The sequence below is a fragment of the Tursiops truncatus genome, chromosome 14 (genome assembly GCF_011762595.2).
Source record: "Tursiops truncatus isolate mTurTru1 chromosome 14, mTurTru1.mat.Y, whole genome shotgun sequence".
NCBI classification, from domain to species: Eukaryota; Metazoa; Chordata; class Mammalia; order Artiodactyla; family Delphinidae; genus Tursiops; species Tursiops truncatus.
In genome coordinates, this window is record NC_047047.1 from 4,937,831 (window position 1) to 4,961,000 (window position 23,170).

Sequence of the window (23,170 nt, forward strand, 5' to 3'; positions counted from 1 at the left end):
TTAGCCTTGCTCACAGCAAGGTCTCCACGCACTGGTCTGAACCCCGGGGTTTGTGACTCCTTCCCGAGAACCCTCGACTGTCACACTGCAGTAACACGTGTTCACAACTCCTTGTGACGTTACATCAATAACACAGTAGAGGGAATTTCCACTAATCTATTCTTATGAGTAGGTTAAGATAACCAATACTGATGACAATACCGATGGAGTTTAGACTCAGAAGAGTGGGTTCAAATCTCAGCTTGGATATTTCGCTAATCACCTTGGACGAGTTACGTAAACTCACTAATCTGCAGTTACTTGAATCTGTAAAGTGGAGACAATATATACCCATCTCCTGGGGTTACTGTAAGGATTAAATGAGACAATGCATGGACAGTACTCAGCATGCGTAAGCTCTCAAAACCTCACTCTTTACTATTAAAATTATGACGACTATTATTAGTGTCACCAGCAAACCTACACTGAAACACTGTTTTGTATTCATAATACGCAGCTGTGAAAAATCACAGGTCTTTCCCATGATTGAAAAGGATTTCCAAATACAGTCAACCCTTGAACACACGGGCTGGAAGTTCGAAGGTCCACTCACGTGTGGATCGTTTTCAACAGTAAATAATTCCGTACTACAGGACCCACAGCTGGTTGGATCCATGGGCGTGTAACCACGGATGCAGAGGAACCGGGGGTACAGAGGGTCGACTACAGATGAGGATTTTCAACTGGTGGGGGGTATCCCTAACCCCTGGGTGTTCAAGGGTCAACTGTACTGATTGGAGCCCGATACCGTGAACAGGCACAGGGAAAAGGAAAGGTAGGCAACCTACATCTCACTCTGAAGCGCTCCCCGGAGCCGCTCTGAGACCCAGGGTGGGAGCCGGGCTGGGATCCTGAGTTGCTGGACCCCGAGGAGCTGCCACTGCCAGGCCTGGGCACCAGCTTCTCCACTCTCTCCCATAGCAGCCTGGGCTCGATGCTGCTGTTGGAGAAGACGACGAGAACAGCTAATGCATCATCCCAAGACGCAGGGTCAAATTATAAACATACGCACCATGTCATTCGAACGCAGGGATAATGAGAAAATCAGCCTACCAACAGCATTTAACGTGAAATTCACCAAAAGTTACAGTGGCATTATTCATTGGTTTTATCTCAGATATCTTAACAAACCCAAAATGCTAAAAGAGATTCTACCATTAGCAGACAAATCTTCTCTGGGTGTGAGAGGAAACGCTACTGTTTGGTCTAGAAGTGTCACTAGTTCTGTCTCAGCTACAAACTCAGTTTCTTACTATGAAAAATTCCACTTACATAATTACACACAAAATCAAACTACACACAAAGTGCCAGTGCCGACCACCACCCCTCACGGCTCTCAAGAACTGACACTTAGGCAGTACGCTCGTTCTTTCGTGCTCTGGGCTGGAAATGTGACCCCACATGGGCCACGGTGTATCCCTGCCGTCGACACACCACAGCATGAGTTTTCTAGGTAAGAATTAACACACGGGCTCGGGCACAGGAGAACCCCGCAGCCCACCCTGACCACTGCAGGCTCAGAAAGCTCTCTCTCTGCAGCTTCTGGGCTGTCACCCACTCCACTCCCTCACGTTATATAGCGAGACACCAAGTACAGAGGTTCAGCGATGACCAGAGTACAAAACACTCAAGACGACCTTTCCTTCCTCTAAAACGGTGCTTGCTGGTCGACGGAACGGAGGTGATGACAATATTGCTACCGCTGGGAATACGGTCGCCACCGGCTACGTGAGGTAAGGAGCCCCTGGAATGTGGCTAGCTCAGCTAAGGAAATTAAGTTTTAATTTTATGTAATTTTAATTAACTTCAATTCAAATTTAAGTAGCCTCATGTGGCTAACAGCTCCCATATAAAACAGAACGGCTCCAGAACCTGAAAAATACTTTGTGGTTAATTCTCGAGTTTCTTGCCAACTCCAAGTCAACCACTCCCTTTCTTCCGTAGCCTGTGTGCGATTTCCATACACTCCCAGAGCCCCCAGACATCCTTTGGATAGCAAGTCCTCTCGGGTTACAATTCCCTTAGAATCCCCCCTTCCCTGCTGTTCCTTCCTGTTACTCTCACTGAGACAGGCAGTTTTCACCTTAAAACTGCTGCAATACACAGTCGGATTTAATCTCTCTTTTCACCGCAGATCAATTTGATGTCATTCACATGAATGGACTTCACGGCATTTTCTTTACACACGGATCACCTCTTTGCCCCAGAACGTCCACGTTTATGAGCATTTTTATGCAAGCAGACGGTAGAAGACTGCAGGACACTGTGTAGTAAGTCTGCCCCTAAGCTTCGCTCTTCTCTTACCTGGTGGAGTTTCTCTGACCTGCTTGGCTGTTTTGCTGCCCACTGCCCTGCAGTGGGGAATCCCGACGGGACAGGACGGGGGACCGGGACGTCGTTCTCACAGGAACCTTTGGGTACAAAATACAGCAATTAAATTACTGAAAACATGAGGAGGAGAAGAAAAGACTACTCCCTACCACACATGTCTCTAAGGCAGTCCTAGTTACCTTAGCCTTGCTATCACCGACCTACCCCCAACCCCTGATCTTTCTCCGCCCTCCAGTGATACAACAGAAGAGTAGTCCAAGCCGTCAAAGGCACTGGGACAACCTTTCTATGCTCCTAACCACATTTAAATGATGTTGGCACTGAAGCTTGGTGGCAGGGCACGTACAAAGCGTCTTACTGAGATAATGTGAGAATCAGGAAAACAAGCTCAAAGAAACCAAACAATGGCCTACAAATGGATCAGCGAGAAACGAAGAATGTAGGAAGCAAGAAAATACTCAGAGGAAGCAAATTCCAAGTGGAGGAAAAATAAAATGTGTCTTTTTGTTTAATTTCAGCGTTAAGTAATTACCAAACCAAAAATTTTAAAAACATGGAATTAAAAAAAACACAAAAACAAAAATCCCTCAATTAAAAAAAAATCATTTTTTGGAACATTTATGTTAATTTTTTCCCTTATAATACCTTTTCTGAAAATTTTGATACTAATTAATGGTGCAAAGCAATTGACAGCTTTTGTATGCACGTAACACGACAGCTGCTAAAACAAATTTGGATTCGGTCTGTTCTAGAAGCGTACCCTTTATAGATGTACTCTTAAGTTACTTGGGTCCCTTGTGCTTAAGTACAGAGTCAGCGACAGCAATGAAAAGGTAACTGGCCGATGGCTGAACCTAACTGCCTCACTATGGAATTTTCTCCCCACCGTCAAAAGTTCCTCTGCCATTGCCCCTTAATTCTGGTGACGTCACCACACCCTTAATTGAAATAAATAATGTTTTAAAAATAACGAAAAGGAAAAAGAAGCGCACGTCTGTCTTCCTGCTCCTTACCCTTGGAGGGACCTCGTCACTGTCTGATCTAGACCAAGCCTTTTGGGCGGGGTCGGGTACCTCCGACTTAGAGTCAGAACTCTGACTTAGCACCTCACTGCGGGAAGGTGGACATGGGTCCTGAGAGCGAAGATGGTGGTGTGCAAATTTGGGAGGAGAAGGGTCACTGAAGGAATGGGATCGCGAGACAGGGGAAACACTGTTCTTGAGAGATGCCAGGTGGGACCACTGTACCTTACAAGAAAACAAAACACAAAACATTCAATGCGTTCTGCAGAAAACGCTTTTCTGGTCAATACCAAATCCAAAGCGGGAGCCGGGGCAACGCACAGGAGGCAGTCAGGACTAGGTCAGCCAAGCAGTACGACAGTTATGCTCTAAGTGGAGAGGTGGTCTGGGGAGCACAATATGTAGAAAAGAACAAATGTACATTTATAAGGAAAACTCTTAATATCCAGACAAATGTTAGAGAGCAGTAAACGTGAAGATTAAAAAAAAACAAAAGCCTCACAGCGCTCCTGTCGGAGGAGGCAATGTGCGGCATGCATTTCTGCGTCAAAGCAGCGTGGACAGGCAGAGAGGGAGGAGACCGCAGGACGGACATCGCCACACGTGCAAACCTCTCTACCCACCCTCCCGTTACCTGGCAGGGCAAGACGTCTGACCAAGTAACAACAGAGCCACATGTTTACTGTGCAAAGACCAACCCCGCATGTTTGGACAGATTGTAAGAGTGTAACTTAAAAACAGCCAGCTTTCCAAATACACCACCGATTTTCCTTCTTTCTTGTCCCAAGTCTTAAAACACTCCGACCCCACAGAACTCCACATATCTTTGTATTAGTTAGAAAAAAAAAGAACTTTGATTTCTTTGTATCCTATTCAGCGCTAGGATTCCCTAAAAGGACTGCTGAGGGGGGTATTCCTTCTACCTGACAACTGAAGAAATAAGACAGGTCCTTGGCAACTGAGTTCATCTGGTCACTTCCAAGTTGGAAAAGCAATCTCTGAAACAATCTGCATTTTCTTGAAATTATACTTTTTGTTTTAAAATAACTGTTCAATGTGGAAATTTACATAATTCTAGCTATATATCTATTACATCATCACATTTAATAAAAACAGGAAATACCAAATCAGGATTGGCTCAACCTTGCCAAGCGTTAAGATCCAGAATTGGTTCCGAAAGAATGTTTTCGTAAGTACAGCTTTTGGCCAAAAGCAACTTTAGATAGAAAAGGGACTCTTTTTCCTGGCCCTACGTTAATTAGTCAGCAGTATAAAAAGCAGTCTACACAATTCATGAACTCCTATTTTCTAAACTGTTAGTGGCCACATAAAGATTTTCTATTTACGGTAAGTATAACGTTCATCAAACCTGTTTTCCTTGTCCCCATTCCCCTCCCTTTCCCCCTTCATCCTGTCCTGCTGTCTTCTGCATCCTTCTTCTTTCCACTCCTCACTCTCTGGAGTTGCCCAGTGGCTTGTGCGTCAGCTCTTCTGTGAATCAAGACACTGCTGGTCTCACGTAAACACCAACCTCCCAACACCCGCCCCCCTGCTAAGCTTAATCCTGGGTCTTCTTTTTACTGTAAAACTGCTCCATACCAAGGATCTTTATTGTAAAGCGCATTCAAGTCCTCATCCGGGTTTGTGTGAACACCACCGCTACCACTACCGTCCCCCAACACATGCAAACATCAGTGACAGGTAAACTCGGGCTCAAGGACTTGTGCCCAGTACTCCGGATGACACGGCTGCAGGGAGCAAAATGCCTGAAAGTCAATGATTTTCAGCAGGAGTGGGAACCAGCGTCTTAAGGATCTCTGGGATCTCCGACATGCGTCATCTCTGCTGTCCGCTTTCTCCGCCAGACAGCACGGAGGTCCCCGACCTGGGCAAGGCCGAATGCTGAGGCCGACCCAGTGGCCTCTAGCCTGACCTACTTCGGGAAAACCCACACCCAACCCACCGGGCCGTAACCTTTTTTGGATGTTGAACCTTTTGAGAATCTGATAAAAGGCCCTCTTCCCAAAAATATATGTACATTTGGACAAATCAAAAAAATTTTACGTGGAATTTCAGGGCCGCCCACTCGTAGAACTGGCTGGGAGCCAAGGACCCCAGGTTAAGAAAAAGTCTCCCTCTATGTACTTACGACACTAACTTTCTAAAAACTAAACTGAAAAGTCTCTGTATTTGAGTAAGGAGGCACTTGTTTACGAACATCTGAGTCAGGGAAGGCAAAAAGTCAGACAGAAAGAAGAAATCACCGAATCCAGATATTCTTAATAAGTACATCAATCCTTAAAAAGAAATTCCTGTTTTTCCCTATCAACTGAGGCTACGTCCTCTTTAGTCTAAACTCCCTCTGCTAAACTCCTCTCTCTCTAAATGCGGTAACAAACCAAACTGAGCGGTTCAAGCAGGCTGGTGGCTCAGTGAGCCTCTGTGTGCGTCTCCTTGACCCACAGCCAACTGGCCGTTCTACCTGTGGCTCGGCTGGTCTCTGCAGGGCAGGGTGCACAGACTCGGAGTTGCCATTGGAAAAAGATTCTGATCTGGAAGGCACTGGTGGCTCCAATACTCTGCCTGTCTGCTTAGACTGGGCTTCAGGGGAGCTGTGGTTAGTTTTCCTAAATCTATCTTCCACCTGCGTCAGAGAATTAGAAGACATAACTCAGGGTTAGTAGAAAAAAGCAGAGATACCGAAGAAAGCCTGAAAGTGGAAGGAGTCTAAAAAGAAGTCTTCTGTTTTCCTCAACTACAAGAAAAGAGAGGAGGCATATAACACTAGACTAGGATCTGATGCAGAGTACGGAATATTCACGAAGACAGAAATTTAGAGAGGCAGCCTTTAAAATCTCCCCCGGCAAGAAGTCTAGGATTGCACGTGAAGATAAACTAGGAAAAGAATTAATCTGTCGCAACCAACTAAACCCACGGATTAAAGATTAAAAGAACGTCACCAGGAATCTAACACACGTTTCATTCCACGAAAAATAAAGGCACTGCAGAACAAGCAGGACACTTGCTCCTAGAATGTGCCGTGTGAGGGCCGGCATGGCGGGAGGATGCCCCCGCCCGGGCCAGCATCCCGCACTCTGCAGCCCGCCCAGCCCACCCTGCCAGGGTCCGAGGAGCGGTCCTGCTTCATCGCATCCTCCCTGGGAAGCTCTGGGAGCCCAGACGCCCCAGTTCAGTAGCAAACCCTGATCACCGAAAAGCCAGTGAATCGGGCCCAGGCAGGCTCCATCCTCGCGGCAGTTTTGGAAAAACAGACGACAGGCCACCCTGCCCATCATTTACAGCACAAAGAAAAATGCTGCCACACAGCCTCCTCTCTTTCCGTCTCTTGGTCAGCGTCCAGGTCCCCCGAGATCTGCAAAGCTCTGAGGCGCTCCGCTCCCCTCTAGACAGACACTAAGCAGAGAAGAGGCCCCGCCCTGTGCCCTGGGAGCGCGCCCGGAACGGCGGGGGCCGTACCTCGCGGGCCCGGTCGGCGGGCTCGTGCTGGGCCTTGGGCTCGGCGCCGTGCAGGCCGGCCTTGCTCCTGTCCGGCGGCGGGGGCGGCCTCCGGGGCTCATGCTGCAGAGACAGGAGATAGGCTTGCTCCTGCTGCAGCTGCCTCTGGAGCCGCTCCGTCTGCCGCTGCTCCTCCAGCTCCCGCCAGCGGCACTCCTTGGGGGGAGAGGGACACTCAGTCCGGGGCCCGGCACCCACCTCGCCCCGGCTCACTTCTCCCCAGCCCGGCGTTCACCGACACTTGTTTGGTGACAGAGCACAACGGCCGGGCTGTAAAATGGCAGGTTACCTGTGGGAAAACCTGACAGCTTGTCGCTAAGCATACTGTCACTGGACAGAGTAAGAGAGAACCCAAGGAAACGCTGGTCTCAGCGGTTTCAAAGGACACTTGGAGTACTCTAGGTACGGGTCCTACGGCACGCGCCTTGAACCGCCAGCTCTTGGCATTCTAGCCTGTTCACCAAATGCCAGGTGCTGTGCAAAACCTCGTCTATCTACCAAACGAGAACAGTTAACTCAGCAACGGGAAATAAAGAGGTAACCAGAAGCCGCCCCGACGTGGGCCCGGCTCTGCCCAGCGCGGGGAGCCCTAGCTACGGGACGGGGCCAGCGCGGGGCGTTACCAGTAGCATGGCCTGCTCCTGGAGCAGCTGCTGCTGAAGGAGTTCCAGGTGCCGCTGCTCCTCTTCCAGCTGCCGCCTGATATACTCCTGTCACACAGAAATCAGCCGGCAATCAACGGAGCCCCAAGGAAAGCACCAGAACCACCTGCTGGGGCGCCCAGAACCATCCGCCCGATCATCTGGGGTAATCCACTGAGCGATCAATGGCTCAGACAAGCCTACTGCCGAGGATTTCCCCAAGAACTTCGAATTAGTCTCTAAGATCTAAAGAGTCTAATAAATGATGACACGCACTCAGCGAGGGGGGTGTGTGTGTGTGTGTGTGTGTGTGTGTGTGTGTGTGTGTGTGTGTGTGTGTGTGTGTGTGTGTGTGTGTGTGTGTGTGTGTGTGTGTGTGTGTGTGTGTGTGTCTATGAGAGAGATAAAGGGAGCGAGAGAGGGAGAGAGAGAGAGAGAGAGAAAGGGGAGACAGGCGTGAGGTGACACGTTTTCAACGGGAAGAGAACGATAAAGCTCTGTAACAACAAAAACACATCCAAAGGACGTTACATAAAGAGGAAAAACCCAACCTTGAAGGAGCATGCATATTTGATGGGCTGGAGACCTTGATCTACGACAGCAGATTAGTCTCTAGCAAGCCCGTATCGAGAATATTCTCTCCCAGCTCTCAGGATTTTGGGGGGGGGCTCAAGTATGAAATAGGCGTGAAATCACTTCGCAAAGTAGGAACATTTCACAAATAAAAGACATCTATCTCCTTCTTTGTCAACAGGGGAAAAGCTCACTACTCTGGAAGAGGAGCAGATTGAGGGGTCTGGGAGGAGAAATTTTATTTTGAATTCAGATTATTTATTTACAGTGTCTACTGCCGACTGAGGCGCACACCTTAAGATAAAAGCAGTCCTACATCTGGGCTGAACAGGAGTTTTTAGTTAACCACTCGTCCTGGCGGAGAGAATGCTGGGCAGAAATCATGACAAATTTCTTCAGGAACTTTTTTTCTTACAAAGCAAATTTAGCCCAAAAACGCCAATCTGGGGTAAAGTGTATCCACAGGGCCGCTGGCAAAGGCCCCCTGGTTCCAACCCAGGCTCCAGTCCCGGGCCTGGAAGCCCCGCCCCAACCCCGACGACTGAGAGGACTCCGACTCCCAGCTCCCCTCTTCCCGAGCCAGACAGAGCTGAACCACAGCTGCGAGCTCAGGTCACTACATCCCTGGTTTTCTGCCTTCACATCACAGGAACAACCAGACAATGACACATGTCCACAAACATGCACATTCATGCGGAAATGACAGGTTCCTACAGCACGGCTGACACGGGGAGTATTTTGGAATAAAACTGACTTTTGATGCTATTTTTATAGAAGAAGAGGTGAAGAATACTTGCTATACACAAAAGCCAATGACTCCATTAGAACACTGAAGGTTAGGATTACATTCACACCCTCTTCTCCCAATCAAGGTCAGAGAATTATCCCTCCGTGACTCAACTGTCTCAAGTTTATGTTTTCTCCTCTTTGTAGTCCCCAAGTATAAATCAGAACATGAAAACTAAACTCAACGCACCACAGTTAACAGGCCAACAACGTCAGTAAAGTAAGAGATCAAGGGAATCACTTAAATTTCAACAGAAAAATAGTATGTAGACCCAACACTGGGAAAACCCGAGGCAAGGAGAGCAGCTGAATGATCAAATCTGGAAGCTAATACCACTGTTTACAAGCATTTTAAGTATGAACTTCAGCTATCATTTAAATTGGTCCCCCTTCATATACTGTTTCCTTGTTCAAAGCTCATAACAAAGAGTGATCAATTCAAAGACATGACAGGCAGAGAGGCTATGATGGGATTCACGCGGACAACGCAGACAACAAAAAGCACAATTTCTGCTTGCACAGGTGGTTCAGGAATCAGACTCCTAAAGGCAACTTTATGTGATGTTAATAACATGCTGCAAATATCGCTAAAATCTGATCGCTTTGGGCTAATGTTATCAGCTGTTCTAACGTCACGTATGTCTGTACTGAATTATATGCGAATACATCTTAAAATATTCGGTTAGTCGCTGGACACTTCCAACACTTCTCGTAGGAAGTGTCTTACAGTTGGTCTTAAATTTCATTAGACACATTCGGAAATCTTTCAGGCCTCATACTAGTGGAGACCACCCTGCTGGTTTCAAGAGCTTTCTAAAGTGTACCGATTTCTGTATCTGTCGGTAAAGACAAGAGATTCAGTTTGTTGAAGTGAATATGCTTCCAACCGTGCTTCTGCATTTTCAGACTAAAGTCCTGAACACGTGTGCACATGCGTGCATGCTTTTTGCCCCGGCTCCCCCAGCTCCGCACGGTGCCAGTCCCCGCGGTCCCGGCCGGAGCGGCCCCTGCAGACCCACCTGCTCCCTGTCGACTCTCCTCTTGTCCTCCTCCGCCCGCCTGCGCTCCTCTTCCTCCTGCCGCCGTCTCTCCAGCTCCTCCAGCCGCCTCTTCTCCTCCTGTTCCCGCCTCCGCTGCTCGCGCTCCTGCTGCCTCCTGGCCTCCCGCTCTCTCCTTTGTTGCTACGGAAGTAAAGCGACCCAGTCAGCGGACTCTGCAGCCACGGCACGGCACGCAGGATGGTCTGCTGACCAGTTACGGGGAGAGGCCAAGAGGGAGAGCTCGTGGAGCCCACCTGCACCGGCCACCTACTTGCACACTGCCCCTCCGCTCACACACACCAGCCTCCTTGGAAGTACCCGTCAGAGCCGGGTTTCACGTGCTATCAGTTATTCCCCGTTCTTCGCTGAAGCACAGCAGTGAGGGGACAGGGAATGCTGTATCCTTCAGTATCACTAACAGGGTTACCCCGGGCCCTTTAGTCAGAAGAAAGAGAAGAGAAATGAATACAGGAGAACAGAAATAGCGCAGAGAAAGGAGAGAAATACTTAGAAGAGGAAAAAGGCGGCACACATCAGGGAGAGAAGAAGTGACACCAACGAGAATAAGAGATGCCATTATTATTACCATGAATGTATAGACTGCCGTGAGCACAGGCTCACGCTGTGCCTCGCACGGTGCTAAGTATCCAACGGTCTTCCTTCCGTGTCCTTTACCTACTACGATTCTCATGACAAACCTAGGAAGCACTTCACTCCCACTCCACAGAGGAGGAAACAGATTCAAGAAGAGAGACGTGACTTGTCCAGAGTCACCTGGGCGGTAAGCCCCCAGGTCGAGGGCTGCTGTGCCTCCCACCGTTAATCAGACAGCATCCTGCCTCCCATCAGCAGGTGCGGAAGGTGCCGTTGAGTCACCAGACTCGCTCCGACAGCCTTTCCCAACGCAGACCATCTGTCAACCCCTCGGTACCTGGCAGCGTGACCCTGGGCACACGTCTGGCCCCTTCTCATCCAGCCCCAGACATCTATCTGTCAGTAAAGCACTGCCACCGTGCAGAGTATAAATCAACCAACTCCTCCCACAAATGTGCAGCGTGCTGGCCTGCAAAGTGATGCGGCCACCGTGCAGCCCCCTGGGATGGAGAGGCGCCCCATCTCAGCACAGCGGCCGCCGGCTGCAGACGGCTACTCAGCACCTGAAATGCGCCCAGCACGTGAGGGAGGAACTGGGTTTTTCGTTTTAATTTACTAAAGTTAATTTACATTTAAATTGTCTCTAGCACAGCTCTAGAACCACAGCCACAAGAGAGGAAGGCAGGTGGAGACTAACAATTCCGCTCAAAGTCAGTCAGACAAAAGGAAAACAGAAGAGAGAAGAAAGGCAACCAGTGTCGACCCCTCAAAACTCCCCCTTAGCTTTTCAAGCCGATCAGATTCAAGCGAACAGGTCAGAAGAGGCGAAGGATATCATACACTGAACTTTACCACCTTCAGGTAACAACGTGACTTGCTTATGAGCCAAGGTCTCACAAGCAGTGAACTGTCAGAGGACCGTCCCCCTCGGAAAGGTCTGGGCTTTCCCTTTCCCTCCCCACCTCCCGGGGGAGATGATACGTTTGCCAGCAGGCTCTACAGGCCAGCAAGGCAACCGGAGTTGAGGAGAAAAAACAAAAAACACACCCAGAACTTTTATGTTCTTATACTCCCAGCTCATTCTTTAAGACAGCTACTTTTGCACGTTTCATAATGTATGTATCAGTACGATACAAAATTACTAGATATATCTCTATCAGATACATGCTCAATTTTTTTTTACTGATGGAATGCAAGATTCAAAACCTTTCTGGGCCGCTGCACTGCACTAAACGACGCCACGTGACCACAGACATCACCGCAACAGCCTCAGAGATGCACCCGCTGCCCTGTCCTTACAGACCACAGAGGCTACCAAAATTCTTTAATTTTTAGGAACGGTGCTGAAGGAAAGGTGCCACTTAGCCCCCTGGGATCACAAAACAAAAAGAAAAGCCGTGGCTTCACTTGCTTTCTCCTCTCCTGTTATTTACAGAATCTTGAAGAATTCTTTAGTTCAAAAAAGCAGAGTTGACGCCTTGGCTGTTATCAGCAAGGACTCTTCCAGAAAGAGCCAGACAAGGAGAAAAACTGCAGTGAGAGTCCTGGAAGCTGCCACGCTGCCCTGGAAGCAGGGCTGCACTCTGGCCGCCACACAGCCATTAAGTCCAGATGCGGCCAAGTGTCCACCTCACACCAGCCTCAAGGTTCAAATTTCTGTCTCCAGAGAAGACAACGGGAGATCGCAAAGGAAGAGCGGAGGGAGGGAGTGAAGCAGCGCGGGAGCTGGCTTCCCACACGCTGGCCCCTCACCAGCAACTCCAGCTGCCTCGGCCCACCGAGCGCAGGGCTGACCTTGGTCCAGCCCACGCCCAGGAGCCTTCTCAGCTCACCCCCTGCCTCGCACCCCTGAGCTGTGGTCACCCGGAGTCCCGGGGAGTGACGGGGCCCTGTGCACATCCTCTGGCGCCTCAGTGAAAGCACTCGTTCTCACACCAGGCAGGAAGCCCCAACGTGGTGAAGTGTGCAGAATCCATTTCGGGGGGTTATTTCCAACTACACTGAGGGCAGGGCTCCCAGGCCGGTGGGAAACCTTGACTTCATCTAACTAAATGCTACTAAGAATTTTTAACTTTCAATTTCAAATGCCCTTACAGGTAGCCTTTTCCATTTTCACTTGTGTTTAAAAATTTTTAATCAAAGTACTAGACTTTAACCATCCTCAAGCCATAAGATATACATCTTTGTTAACACCCTTTCTTTTATTTATTAACATTTGCTATGTTGCCGCCCCATGATCACTTATATCTAAAATGCCATGGTGCCGTTTTGATTGTTGTTAACTAGTGACTACCTGGAGAATAAAAATCTGAGGCCAGTTTTTAAAAATTTAAAAGAATAAAATTTATATTTAAAAGAGTAAATAAATCTATGTTATTCTGTCCAAAATACATACATACATACATGCATAAATAGTAAAAAAATTGCCTTATTCTTGTTTGTTTGCCTGTTTTTTCATGGGCCCATCATAGCATCATCTGTAAAGTCTACACCGTAAGACTCCTTTCCACATGGTCAAATGGGTCAGGTATTCTTTCTTTCTTCTAGAGATGAACCCTCTCACAGCCCTTTCTCTTCTCCTGCGCCAATCTAAACAGGCTGCTCTCCAGGCATCCCATCCTTCTGCCCACCTGCTTCCTAGGAACACTTCTGGACCCTCTCCTGTACAGGATCCCCTGTCAACTTCTCTCTTATTTGCGGAACACATCCTCTAGTAGTTTCCTGAGGAAGCGTGAAGACAAGTAGAGGACCTGAGAGACTCTGTAGGTCACAAAAGCTCTGCTCCCATGCTGTGCATATACTTCTGGCCGGGGGCACCAACTTCCCTTCAGAGTCGCAAAAGCACTGGTGTGTCACCTCCTACTTTCTGATGTTGCCCATGTGGATCCTTGACACTTAGTAGCAGCCACACCCACACCCCTCTATGTGCTCCCCTGACGGCAGCTTTTACCATCCTCTTTTCATCCTTGAGTTTCTAAGCTTTCAAGATGACGTATGTGCCTCTGAACGGCGGCTTTTCTCATTCGCTGGGCTGGGTACTCAGTAAGGCTTTCAATTCAGAAATTATTTCTTAGTTCTGGAAACTTGTCTTGAATTCCTGCTGCATGTTCTCCCTCTGGTGTTCACTTCCTGGACCATTTGTTAAATGGGAGTCAAACCACCTGGACTGATTCTGTTTTTCTTCTGTTCTAGTCCCCCTAAACTTATCTTCTCTCCGCACTTTCTGGGAGTTTGCATTTATTAAAAATTTTAAAAAACTTTTTTCTGAATAGTCTTGTTTCACGATTTTTATATCTTCTCTCTGTAAGGATATTAAGATTTCTCGGCATGTGTACATGTATGTGTGTGAGATATTTTCTCTGTTCCCTACATTGTCTCTATTTCCTTCACGCTCCTTTTGCTGTGTGTCTTGGAATCTTTCAGTTAAAGATTTTTCTGCGTCCTCTTCTTTGGCCCTGTGGAAGTCTCATACTCTTGGTTACCACCATCAACACACGAACAAAGACCATAAGCTCCTTAAAAGTAGGGAGCGTGTTTCGCTCATCCCCACCCCGCTCCCTGTAAACATCCAGGATGCCGTGATTTTCTAACATTTAGCATCTAGAATAAGCCTAAAGAATCCATCCGTATCTCCAGGCCCAACCAAATCCTAAAGCCGTCTTTTCAGGATCACCTAGTAAGCTGCACAGCGGGCTTGAATAGTCACCGTTAATCCGGATAGAGCCTCACACTTTACACAACACACGCCTTGGGCCTCAGGATGCTCTACCAGCCCTTTACGGCGGCTCCGGAACTCAAATCAGAGACCTCAAGCCCAAGAACGGCTGTAAGTGCACAGAACAAGTCCTTTCTTTCCAGAGACACAACGAGGACACAAATGCTGCTTCACCCATTTGAGAAATAGTCGTGAAGCGCATGGGTACACGAAGGTGAATCAGACGCAGCCCCTCTCCTCCAAGTCTTATAGGTAAGGTAAGCCACACACTTATAAAAAACCCACAAGACCACGTGGAACGTGGTAAATTTCCCTGGACTCGCCCACTCAGCAAGCCCTGGTCGGGAGACTGATGGCCAAGGCCAAGAACGATGTAGTTACCGAGTCCTCTTCCACATTATGCTGTCATATTTGAAGCTGTAAACTGGACCAAGAGCAGAAATGTAAACTCCAACCATACAAACCACTACAGTCAGAACAGGCCCTTAACTGGGGCGTGTGTGTATGTGTGTGTGTTCGGGGGTAATTAAAGATTAAAGAAAGCCCTTAGTAAATACCTGAATAGATTACTGATGTGAAAAGCTGGCCTCTTGCAACAGAACTTCAAAAGAAAATGGACAAAAATGAAACATATATATCACCAGCCATCAGCTAAGCAACATCAATCCACACTAGATTAACCTCCCGCCTGTGATTTCAAGCAACAAAACCCAGGAGACGCTAACGAACATGCCTGCTCAGGTTAACCCCTTTAAGAGCAGCAAATGTAAATCCTTCGAGGCATTTTCAAACTGTCATTCTTATTTTTTTAAACCATTCTTTCTTTAAAAACAAAACCAAACAAACTGAAAAACGGCATGATGCTGTAAAGTGATTTCCAAATCGCTCCAATTACAGCGATTTCCTTATTACTTCAGTTTTTCCAAGCATGCCTGAGTAAATATGTACTTTTCCAACTATGCTTTAATTACATTTAAGTTCTCTTTCTAGATTGGTATTTAAAAGCAATGCTTTCATCTCACAATTCGAACTTTTCTAAATAGGTCATGCTGATAATAGTGGGGTCCATTTACAGACACTCCACCGGACTTACGGGCTTTAACAGAAACTAAACTTTAATGAACCAATCTATTCTTCAGGTTCGACTATTTCCAAGAGCTTTGGAGGTCATGTGGCTGCACGTGTACCAGCAACCCCTGAGTTTGTTAAGTGCAAGTTCTGATGAACTTTAGTAGAGAAACTACTAAACTACTTTGCTTCTCCCCAAAGACAACTCTTCCCCATCTTTAGGCAACAAATAACATTTGCTGAATTAGAATAACGCTTACAAAATTTAACTAGGAAAAAACCACTAGACTGGGATGCCAAAAGAACATTTAAGAGCTGAGGACTTCTGAGAGGCGGGACAGTGGCCCTCTGGCAAAAGCAAGGCCCCCGTGCACAGCACGGCTGGAGCTGAGGGTGGAAGGCGCACCCTGTGCTCACACACACTCGCCGTCAGACACGAGTGAGGCGCCCAGCAGGGGCCTCTGTGTGGGCAGAGGGGTGAGGACACGCTGGGGGGTCCCCGGCACTGTCCCTCTGAGATCTCACAGCCAAGAGACAACCACAGGTGCCTGCCACGGCTCGCTCCGTTTTTTCTTAGAACGCTCCAGGCTTTCCTAGTGTTACAATTTAGCTTCAAGACGAACCCCACTTCATGCAAATGTTCTTTTCTCTCTCTCTCTCTCTTTTTTTTTCTTAAAAGTCATCGCTCTTTTTTTAAAAAAAAGGCATCGCACCTCCGCTGGGCCAGATGGGCTCATTTTACAGGTGAAAGCTCTCCTGCAAGTGCGGAGACCAAAAGACAGCCACGTGCGGCAAAGAAAAAAGGAAGCAAGTCAGGCCTTCCGGGTCAGGGCTCAAACACGGCTCCCCCTACAGAGGCGCTGACTTCCCCTGACTGAGCCTGAAGGTTCGTGTTCAGCCTCCGCAGCAGCCCCCAGGGCCTCCATTAAGCCCACCCACGTAAAACGCCCGACATTTGTCCACGGCCAACACAAACAGGCTCCTCACAAGCAAGGAGGGTAGGCTGGGAAGTCGGGACAGCTCCACGCCATTAGCCCAGGGCAGGAGCAGCATCGCCTTCAGGGCTGCGCTGCCCCGCCCTGCCCCGCCATCCTGACCTGCACGCGCGCGCGCGCACACACGACCACCCACACCTCCGCTGTGTTGAGCTGAGCTTGGTGCACGTCTAAAGTGCAAAGCCTGGGGTGTCAGACAAAATTTTTTCTCTTGCTTTACTTTGTATTTAATTTCTTCCACTTTCACCCACCTCTCTAAAACTGGGGTCACTATGGGATCTGCAGAAACAAGAGAGACGAATGTAAGCATGTGTCCTCTTGGTGGAAGAAAAGCAGAGGGAGGAGGTGCTGGTCGCACACCCACACGCACGCCCCTCTCTGCAGGAAGCTGAGACCCAGAGCACAGGGACTACGGCATCTCCGGGGCCGAAAACTCGGGCAGATCGTAAAGAGAAGGGATTATTGTTTTAAATACCTGCAGAAAAATTCCGACAGTGGGGAGGCTGAACATCCTACCAGCAGTTCAAGAACAGAAAGGGAGACGCAAGCAGCAGAAAAGGGGACTCGGCCCTCTAAGTGAAGTCCCTGGCCGGGTTCCAAGTCTGCAGAACCCAGAGTCATCTTCACAAACGGGTGAGATGGGGAACACACAGGGAATTGCAGTTCTCCCTTTTCTCGTCTTTTGTTTTTAAGAAAAGGATAAGTTCTAACCTCAAATGAAAAGTTTTTGTCTCTTATCTCTAATAAAAAGATTATGCAGTTTTTTTAATGTGCTGTTGTTATAATAGTATCATAGGTTTGCTAAAAACAAATCTTCCCTAAGAAATGTTCTTTCTTTTTTTTGAATCAAGTAGCACACCAAACCACTGACAAATGTATCTTGCTTTTACTAATAATCTGACAGTCTCCACGAGGTCAAAACTGAAAAATTATGAATTAGGACATAAGTGATTTCAATATGTAACAGGTTCAAAAACATATCCAAAGTACAGCAGCTAACAAAGTCACCTTAACTTAGATCACTAATGCGGTTTTCTCCAGGACGTCTTGTATAATATTTCTCTTAAACTTAGACGAGGAATGAGCAGATGTGATCCATGTGTGGATGTCACAGGAATGGGAGGAGTCGGTAGCAGGTACCAAGGCAAGAGTCAATGAAAAGAAAGAGCACAAAACCATTAGGATAAAATGACAGTATGATGAAATAATCTTCACTTCTGCTCAAAAAAAAAAAACAAGAACAGAAAAAAGAAAAGACTGGGAGAAAAAGCTGGCCAGGGTGGGGAAAAAAAAATTAGCTAGAGGCAAAGCTCTACCAAAGTGATCCAAAGATGTGATGATGCATCTACCTATAAAAGGTAATAGAGTAATATTAAAACTTTTCAGTAGAGGGAGATCATTATCACACGGGGCAATGAATCTGGGTAACAAACTTCGAGTAAGCTGAGAAAACACTGAGCACCCAGAAGAGAAGGACAAGTGTCAGGGGCAGGAGAGGAGGGGACGAAGCCACCAGTGTGAACTCAGCCGCGTGAGCTCAGCACGCTCCCACTTTCCTCCTGGGACCATCCAAAAGCAACAAGAAAACTCAGAAACATCATTTTCAGCAAAACTGGCAGACAGACTTGAAAATATCTACGAGGACTTCCAAGATCTCCAGTTCACACAGGAGCCAAGGAAGAGAAAGCAAGAGAAACAAAGCAGAGAGATCCCGGCAGCAGCAACTCTCGACGGGCACCAAGCAAGAGCGGAGGATGAAGGTACCACATGGACTTCTTACAGACGACGGGCAGACCGCTCCCCCTACCTGCGGCGAGGTTCTGAGACAGTAGGGGCTGCGGAGAAGCCCTTAGCCCCCATACACCGGATCTGATGGCTCTTTCAGAGAAAGGAACATCTCCACTGTTTCCCTACAGCCTCAACTTTGGGACCTTTTTTTTGCCAGTCGCTGATAGAAAGTGATCACCTTTCAGTTTTAAGCATCATTTATCTTTTGAGTGAAGATGACCATCTTTATCTACTTTGTTAATAATAACAAAAGGAATCCCTATTCCTCATACCTTTAACGCCAGTAAAGGGCTACAAATCATTTATGGCGCAAATATTCCCAAACCACTTCCTGGGGCCTTAATTACCAGGCTGACAAAAAGGCGCTGGATCACCAAGAACCCACATCAGTGGATTCTGTTCCTGCAAACACCACCGTTCCAGGACCCTGCTCCATCTGCCCTGATTAAGAGGTTTAAAGAGGTGACTGCGCGTTTGAACTTTCACTGAGAAGCTGAAATTACAGGCTAACTGAAGCCAGTAAACTGCCACGTTCTCACTTAGCTGACAACCCCGATTCTCTAGCCTCTATTTAGCTGACAGAACAAATCACTTTAAAACCTCTCCTTTCCTTGAGCCATCGCTGGCCTAACCCCGTAATCCTCACTCCCTATCATGTCCAGGGCCTGGATGACGGACACCTATCTCGCTGTCACTAGGCCTGAAAGCAGTTTCCAGGGCCTGTGTTAGAAAGGGGCTCCAGCTGACCCAGTCCTTGATCCTTCAAGGTATACACCACCAAACTCCCCTGCATCCCTGAGCTGAAGTACAGCCCAGGATTAGAAAGGACAGTGGAGGACACTGCATAAAGAGGCCACTGGAAACAGCCACAGCCTCAACGCTCAAGCACTCTTGTGTACTGAGCACACACGGTCCATGTACAGCCTGAAAAACCTCGGAACCACTCAAGGTTTCTGTTATGTTCAAAGACCACTGAGTCTTAAAATATTAGAAGAGAGTTTGCAAACAAACTGCAGAAAGTTACATAAATAGCAATGCTGCCCCTCCCACAGAGCAAGGTTGTGCCCTGTGCTTTCTTCCAAAGCGCTGGCCGAATACTTCCAGTCTCCTTAGTTAGACACACACTGGTTTTCTAAACCAGGGCAGACTGTGAAGTTTCAGAATTCAGACCATAAACACACAAAACGAAGCAAAGATTCTCCCCACAAAATGTACCCTTAAGTAACGTGGGAAAAAGCATGTGTCGTCGTTTAACTTAAACTCCACTGTATAGTATCAACACATGGCTTTACTGTTGTTTTGGGTTCTTTTTCTGGCATGAAGGACAAAGGTGAAACAATAAGATGTATGAATTAAACGGAAACAAACTACTATGAATGGGAAATCTGAAGCTGTGATATATATAGTAAAAGGCAACCAGGAAATGAAAAAAGACTCTTTTGATCCCCAGGTGAAATGTAGGGAAATAATGTCTTCGTGAATTAAAAATGGAAAAGCTGTGGGTAACCATATTACCAACGTTGATAGTATTAATGAATTAAACGAGCAGGTGGGGGACTTCCCTGGTGGCGCAGTGGTTAAGAATCCGCCTGCCAATGCAGGGGACACAGGTTCAAGCCCTGGTCCAGGAAGATGCCACGTGCTCTGGAGCAACTAAGCCCGTGCTGCCACAACTACTGAGCCTGCGCTCTAGAGCCCATGTGCCACAACTACTGAGCCCACGTGCCTAGAGCCCGTGCTCCGCGACAAGAGAAGCCACCGCAATGAGAAGCCCGCGCACCGCAACAAAGAGCAACCCCCGCTCGCCGCAACTAGAGAAAGCCCTCGCGGCCACGAAGACCCAACGCAGCCAAAAACAAACAAAAACAACAAGCAGGTGGTACAAAATGTGTCCCCCGCCCCAACAAGTAACTAATGCCAGCACTATGGCTAGATTACAGAATAGCATTTGTATCATGCCCAATATAATTCTCTTCTTCAACCCTTACTCTTTAACGTACCTAAAGTTAAGGAATTTGTAGAAAAGTGTTTTTCCTGTGTACGTATGTTTTCAGAAAAATATGCACACCCCACGTGGGACCCAGAGGCCAAGGGTGGGATGGAAATGAGGTCAAGGCCGAGCTGGCCAACTCAGACTGTAGCGTACATGGCCTCCACGGAGCCAGGGCGACGCCACCTCTGGGCCCTGCGTCCCACACAAATAGGATGAGTAACTGGGGGCAGGTCCCTGACGTTTACAAAAGAAGGGAAAACAGGTCTCGGGCCTCCGGGAGCGCAAGGTCCCGCCGGTGCGCGAGCACACCTTCCCTTCAGAGGGGACCTCACTGGCCAGGCCGGGGAGAGGCACGACCTGCCTCACGAGGCCACGGAGAATGGTCCTTTGGGCATCTGGCCACGCCTGTGAACAAAGACCGGGACCCCGGCTCTGGCCCGCGCGCCCCCACCTCTTCCAGCCGTCGCCGCTGCTCCTTCTGCTGCTCGATCCGCTTCTGTCTCTCCGCCAGCAGCTGCCTCTTGTATTCCTCCTGCTCCCTGAGCTGCTGCTCCTGCAGGAGCTGCTGCCGCCTCAGGGCCTCGGAGCGCTCCTTGTTCTCCTGCTGCAGCCTCAGGAAGTCCCGGCGCAGCGTGGACTCGCCAGGCACGTTGACGATGGAGCTGCAGGAGGAAGCGGGGCTCTAAGGGGCGCGGGCCACTCCACGCCCACGCCCCGCCTCTCCCGAGCTCCTCCCAGCCCAGGACCCAACAAACTAACAAACCCACGGGGGTAACGAGCCTTCGACTCAGTAGCATCACCCCTTCTTTCACCCCTTCTTTCACCGTCTCATAAATATCTTAAAACTCTGTCCTGGACGTTTGACAGGACATCTCCACGTGGGACTCTCCCATCAACTGAAATTGCGATGAAGAGCTGAAACCACCTCCTGTCACACGTCATTAGACCCTCTGTGACCGCCCTGCTTCCCACCAGAAACAGCAGCATCACGTCCCGGGATTGCCCGGGCGGTAATACCAGAGCAATCTCCAGCACTGGCCATCCCCTCGCCTTCTCCACGCGGCCCAGCATGCCTTGTCAGCTCTCCCCTCCCACTCTCTCTACTTGCAAGGCCGGCGGCTGAGCCCAGGTGGGTCCCAAGGATGAGCCACCACACAGAAAAATTAGCGTCACTCCTAGGTGGTCCCCCGGCTGAGAGTCACTTCTCCGCTTTCAAAACTCCCAGAACAAATGGCAAATCAATCTTCCTAAACTGCTTCTTTCGTTATATCGCGTCCCTAACCCAACACAATTATATTGCTCCTGCAATCAGTTCAAATTACTCTAAAAATCTTAGTCTCTGATGGATTCAAATCTTTTATGTAACTATGGAGTTTTTTTCAATAAATTCTCTTCTCTCTTGATATGCTCTCTTCAAACTCCCATTCTCTGCACACAGGTCCCCACAGGTCTCTCGAACCACCGTCCCTACCCTCCTTTTGTCTAGCTGGTCAGCTACGTGTAGCTGCAGCTTGAACACCAGGCAGGCAAGACCATTATCAAAGACTTTAAATCCTCTCTTCCCTGATTAATGAGTCGCTGTGAGGTTCATGCTACCACATCTTCAAGCTTCTGCTTCACTGTACCTCGGGGAGCCAGAGATGACCAAAACGACTATGAAGTGGATCAGGACAGAATATCACTCCCAATAGAGGCAATGAAATGCCGACGACCACGCCGGCGGGAAGAACAAAACCAACCAACCAACCAACCAACCAACAAGTCTTGGGAGAGACTCCAGTGTTTTCAAAGGGGGCCCTGCTAGCCCATGAGCAGGAAACTGTGTGTGTGCAGGCCTGCTTCATACGCTACAAGACGTCTTCCATCCACACCTGCTGGAGCAAGTAACGCCAGTGGCGAGCTCCCCTTCCCCAGGACCAGACACAACCTGCGTGTTTCCAATTGACCGGGGGAACAGGAAGCAATGCAGTCTCGGTAAAGAACCACGGGGTCAGGGGCTCCAGAGGCCGAGAATGTTTATAGGAGTCTTTGAAAGAACAGAAGAATGCAAGATACCAAGGCACTTTCAGAGTAACTGCCGACTCCTTCCCGCTGCCCGGGCATCTCCCGCAGCCCCGGCACCCCCGAGGAGCAGGGTCGCGGGCGCCCCGCCTCTACCTGGGCTCCCCCTCCTGCTCCGGCGCCTCCTCCTCCTCCTCCTCACTCCCGCTGTACTCGTACTCGGTCTCATCTGTAAAGAAAAGGACAAGATAAACGAGTCAGTTCACAAAGCGTGACACCGCGTGTACAGGTGAGCGTCTCCGAGGGCATCACCGCCAATGAAAACCGTATATTCTTTGAGAAAATAGTAAAGTGTGTGGAGAACGTGGGGGTAGGAGGGGCGTGACACCAATTCCCACCGTGAACGGTGCTCGTGCCCTGGGCCGGCCGTACTTCCCACAGAAGAGCAGATTCTCTTGTATTCCAGACAGTCCCCTGTGGGACGCACGGCTATGCGGGGACAGGGCTGTGAGAGGGGCCCCAGAGCCCTTGACACCTAAGAAAAGTGGTCCCGGAGCATCAGCAAATTCACAAAGTCCACTCTGATGCCAAAACTCGAAAGAAAGAGATGAACTGCCCAAACCAAGGCAATAAGGACTGTGTCTGGTTACTTTCAGCACTCGGGGATTGCCCTGAACTTGCTCTTTGTTAGTTTCTTCTTTGGCCCTGAACTTGGAGTGTCAAAAAAAAAAATTCAGCAACGGGTTGCCTGTTATCCAGCGTCGTTCTGTAAAGTTCCTGTTAAGAATTCACAGAACAGGAAGGTCAATGGGAGCCAGGGGCCCCAGAGAAGAAGGTCTAGAGAAGACGGTGGTGAAGCCTGGCCTGCGCGCTGCTGGGCAGGAGGCACCGTTGAATCCAGGCAGGTGGACACAGAACACGTCAGGATAGGAAACCCAGACACTGGGGACCAAATGGAATCTTACGTAATCAGCAAAGCGAATGTTCATGTTGTGCAGTGAAGACAGAAAAGCAGTCAGGCCGACGGGGCCCGGGCCTCACCACACCACCCCCATGAAGTGCAGGAAA

General features: G+C 48.7%; 1 protein-coding gene across 50 annotated transcripts in view; it reads right to left on the reverse strand.

The window, feature by feature from the left end:
- The window catches only part of MAP4K4 (mitogen-activated protein kinase kinase kinase kinase 4), a 174,004-nt gene that overhangs the window by 25,003 nt on the left and 125,831 nt on the right, over positions 1 to 23,170 (reverse strand). For 4 of the 50 annotated variants that reach the window (XM_033838085.2, XM_073790974.1, XM_073790970.1 and 1 more), the window contains exons 11-19: positions 22,259 to 22,331; positions 20,553 to 20,763; positions 9,928 to 10,089; positions 7,532 to 7,618; positions 6,870 to 7,064; positions 5,875 to 6,036; positions 3,384 to 3,617; positions 2,344 to 2,450; positions 828 to 979 (exon numbers count right to left, since the gene is read on the reverse strand). In XM_033838085.2, the coding sequence (XP_033693976.1) occupies positions 828 to 979; positions 2,344 to 2,450; positions 3,384 to 3,617; positions 5,875 to 6,036; positions 6,870 to 7,064; positions 7,532 to 7,618; positions 9,928 to 10,089; positions 20,553 to 20,763; positions 22,259 to 22,331 (1,383 nt within the window). The remainder of the gene's footprint in view (positions 1 to 827; positions 980 to 2,343; positions 2,451 to 3,383; positions 3,618 to 5,874; positions 6,037 to 6,869; positions 7,065 to 7,531; positions 7,619 to 9,927; positions 10,090 to 20,552; positions 20,764 to 22,258; positions 22,332 to 23,170) is intronic. The other 46 variants (XM_073791007.1, XM_073790982.1, XM_073790979.1 and 43 more) reach the window with 18 other exon arrangements.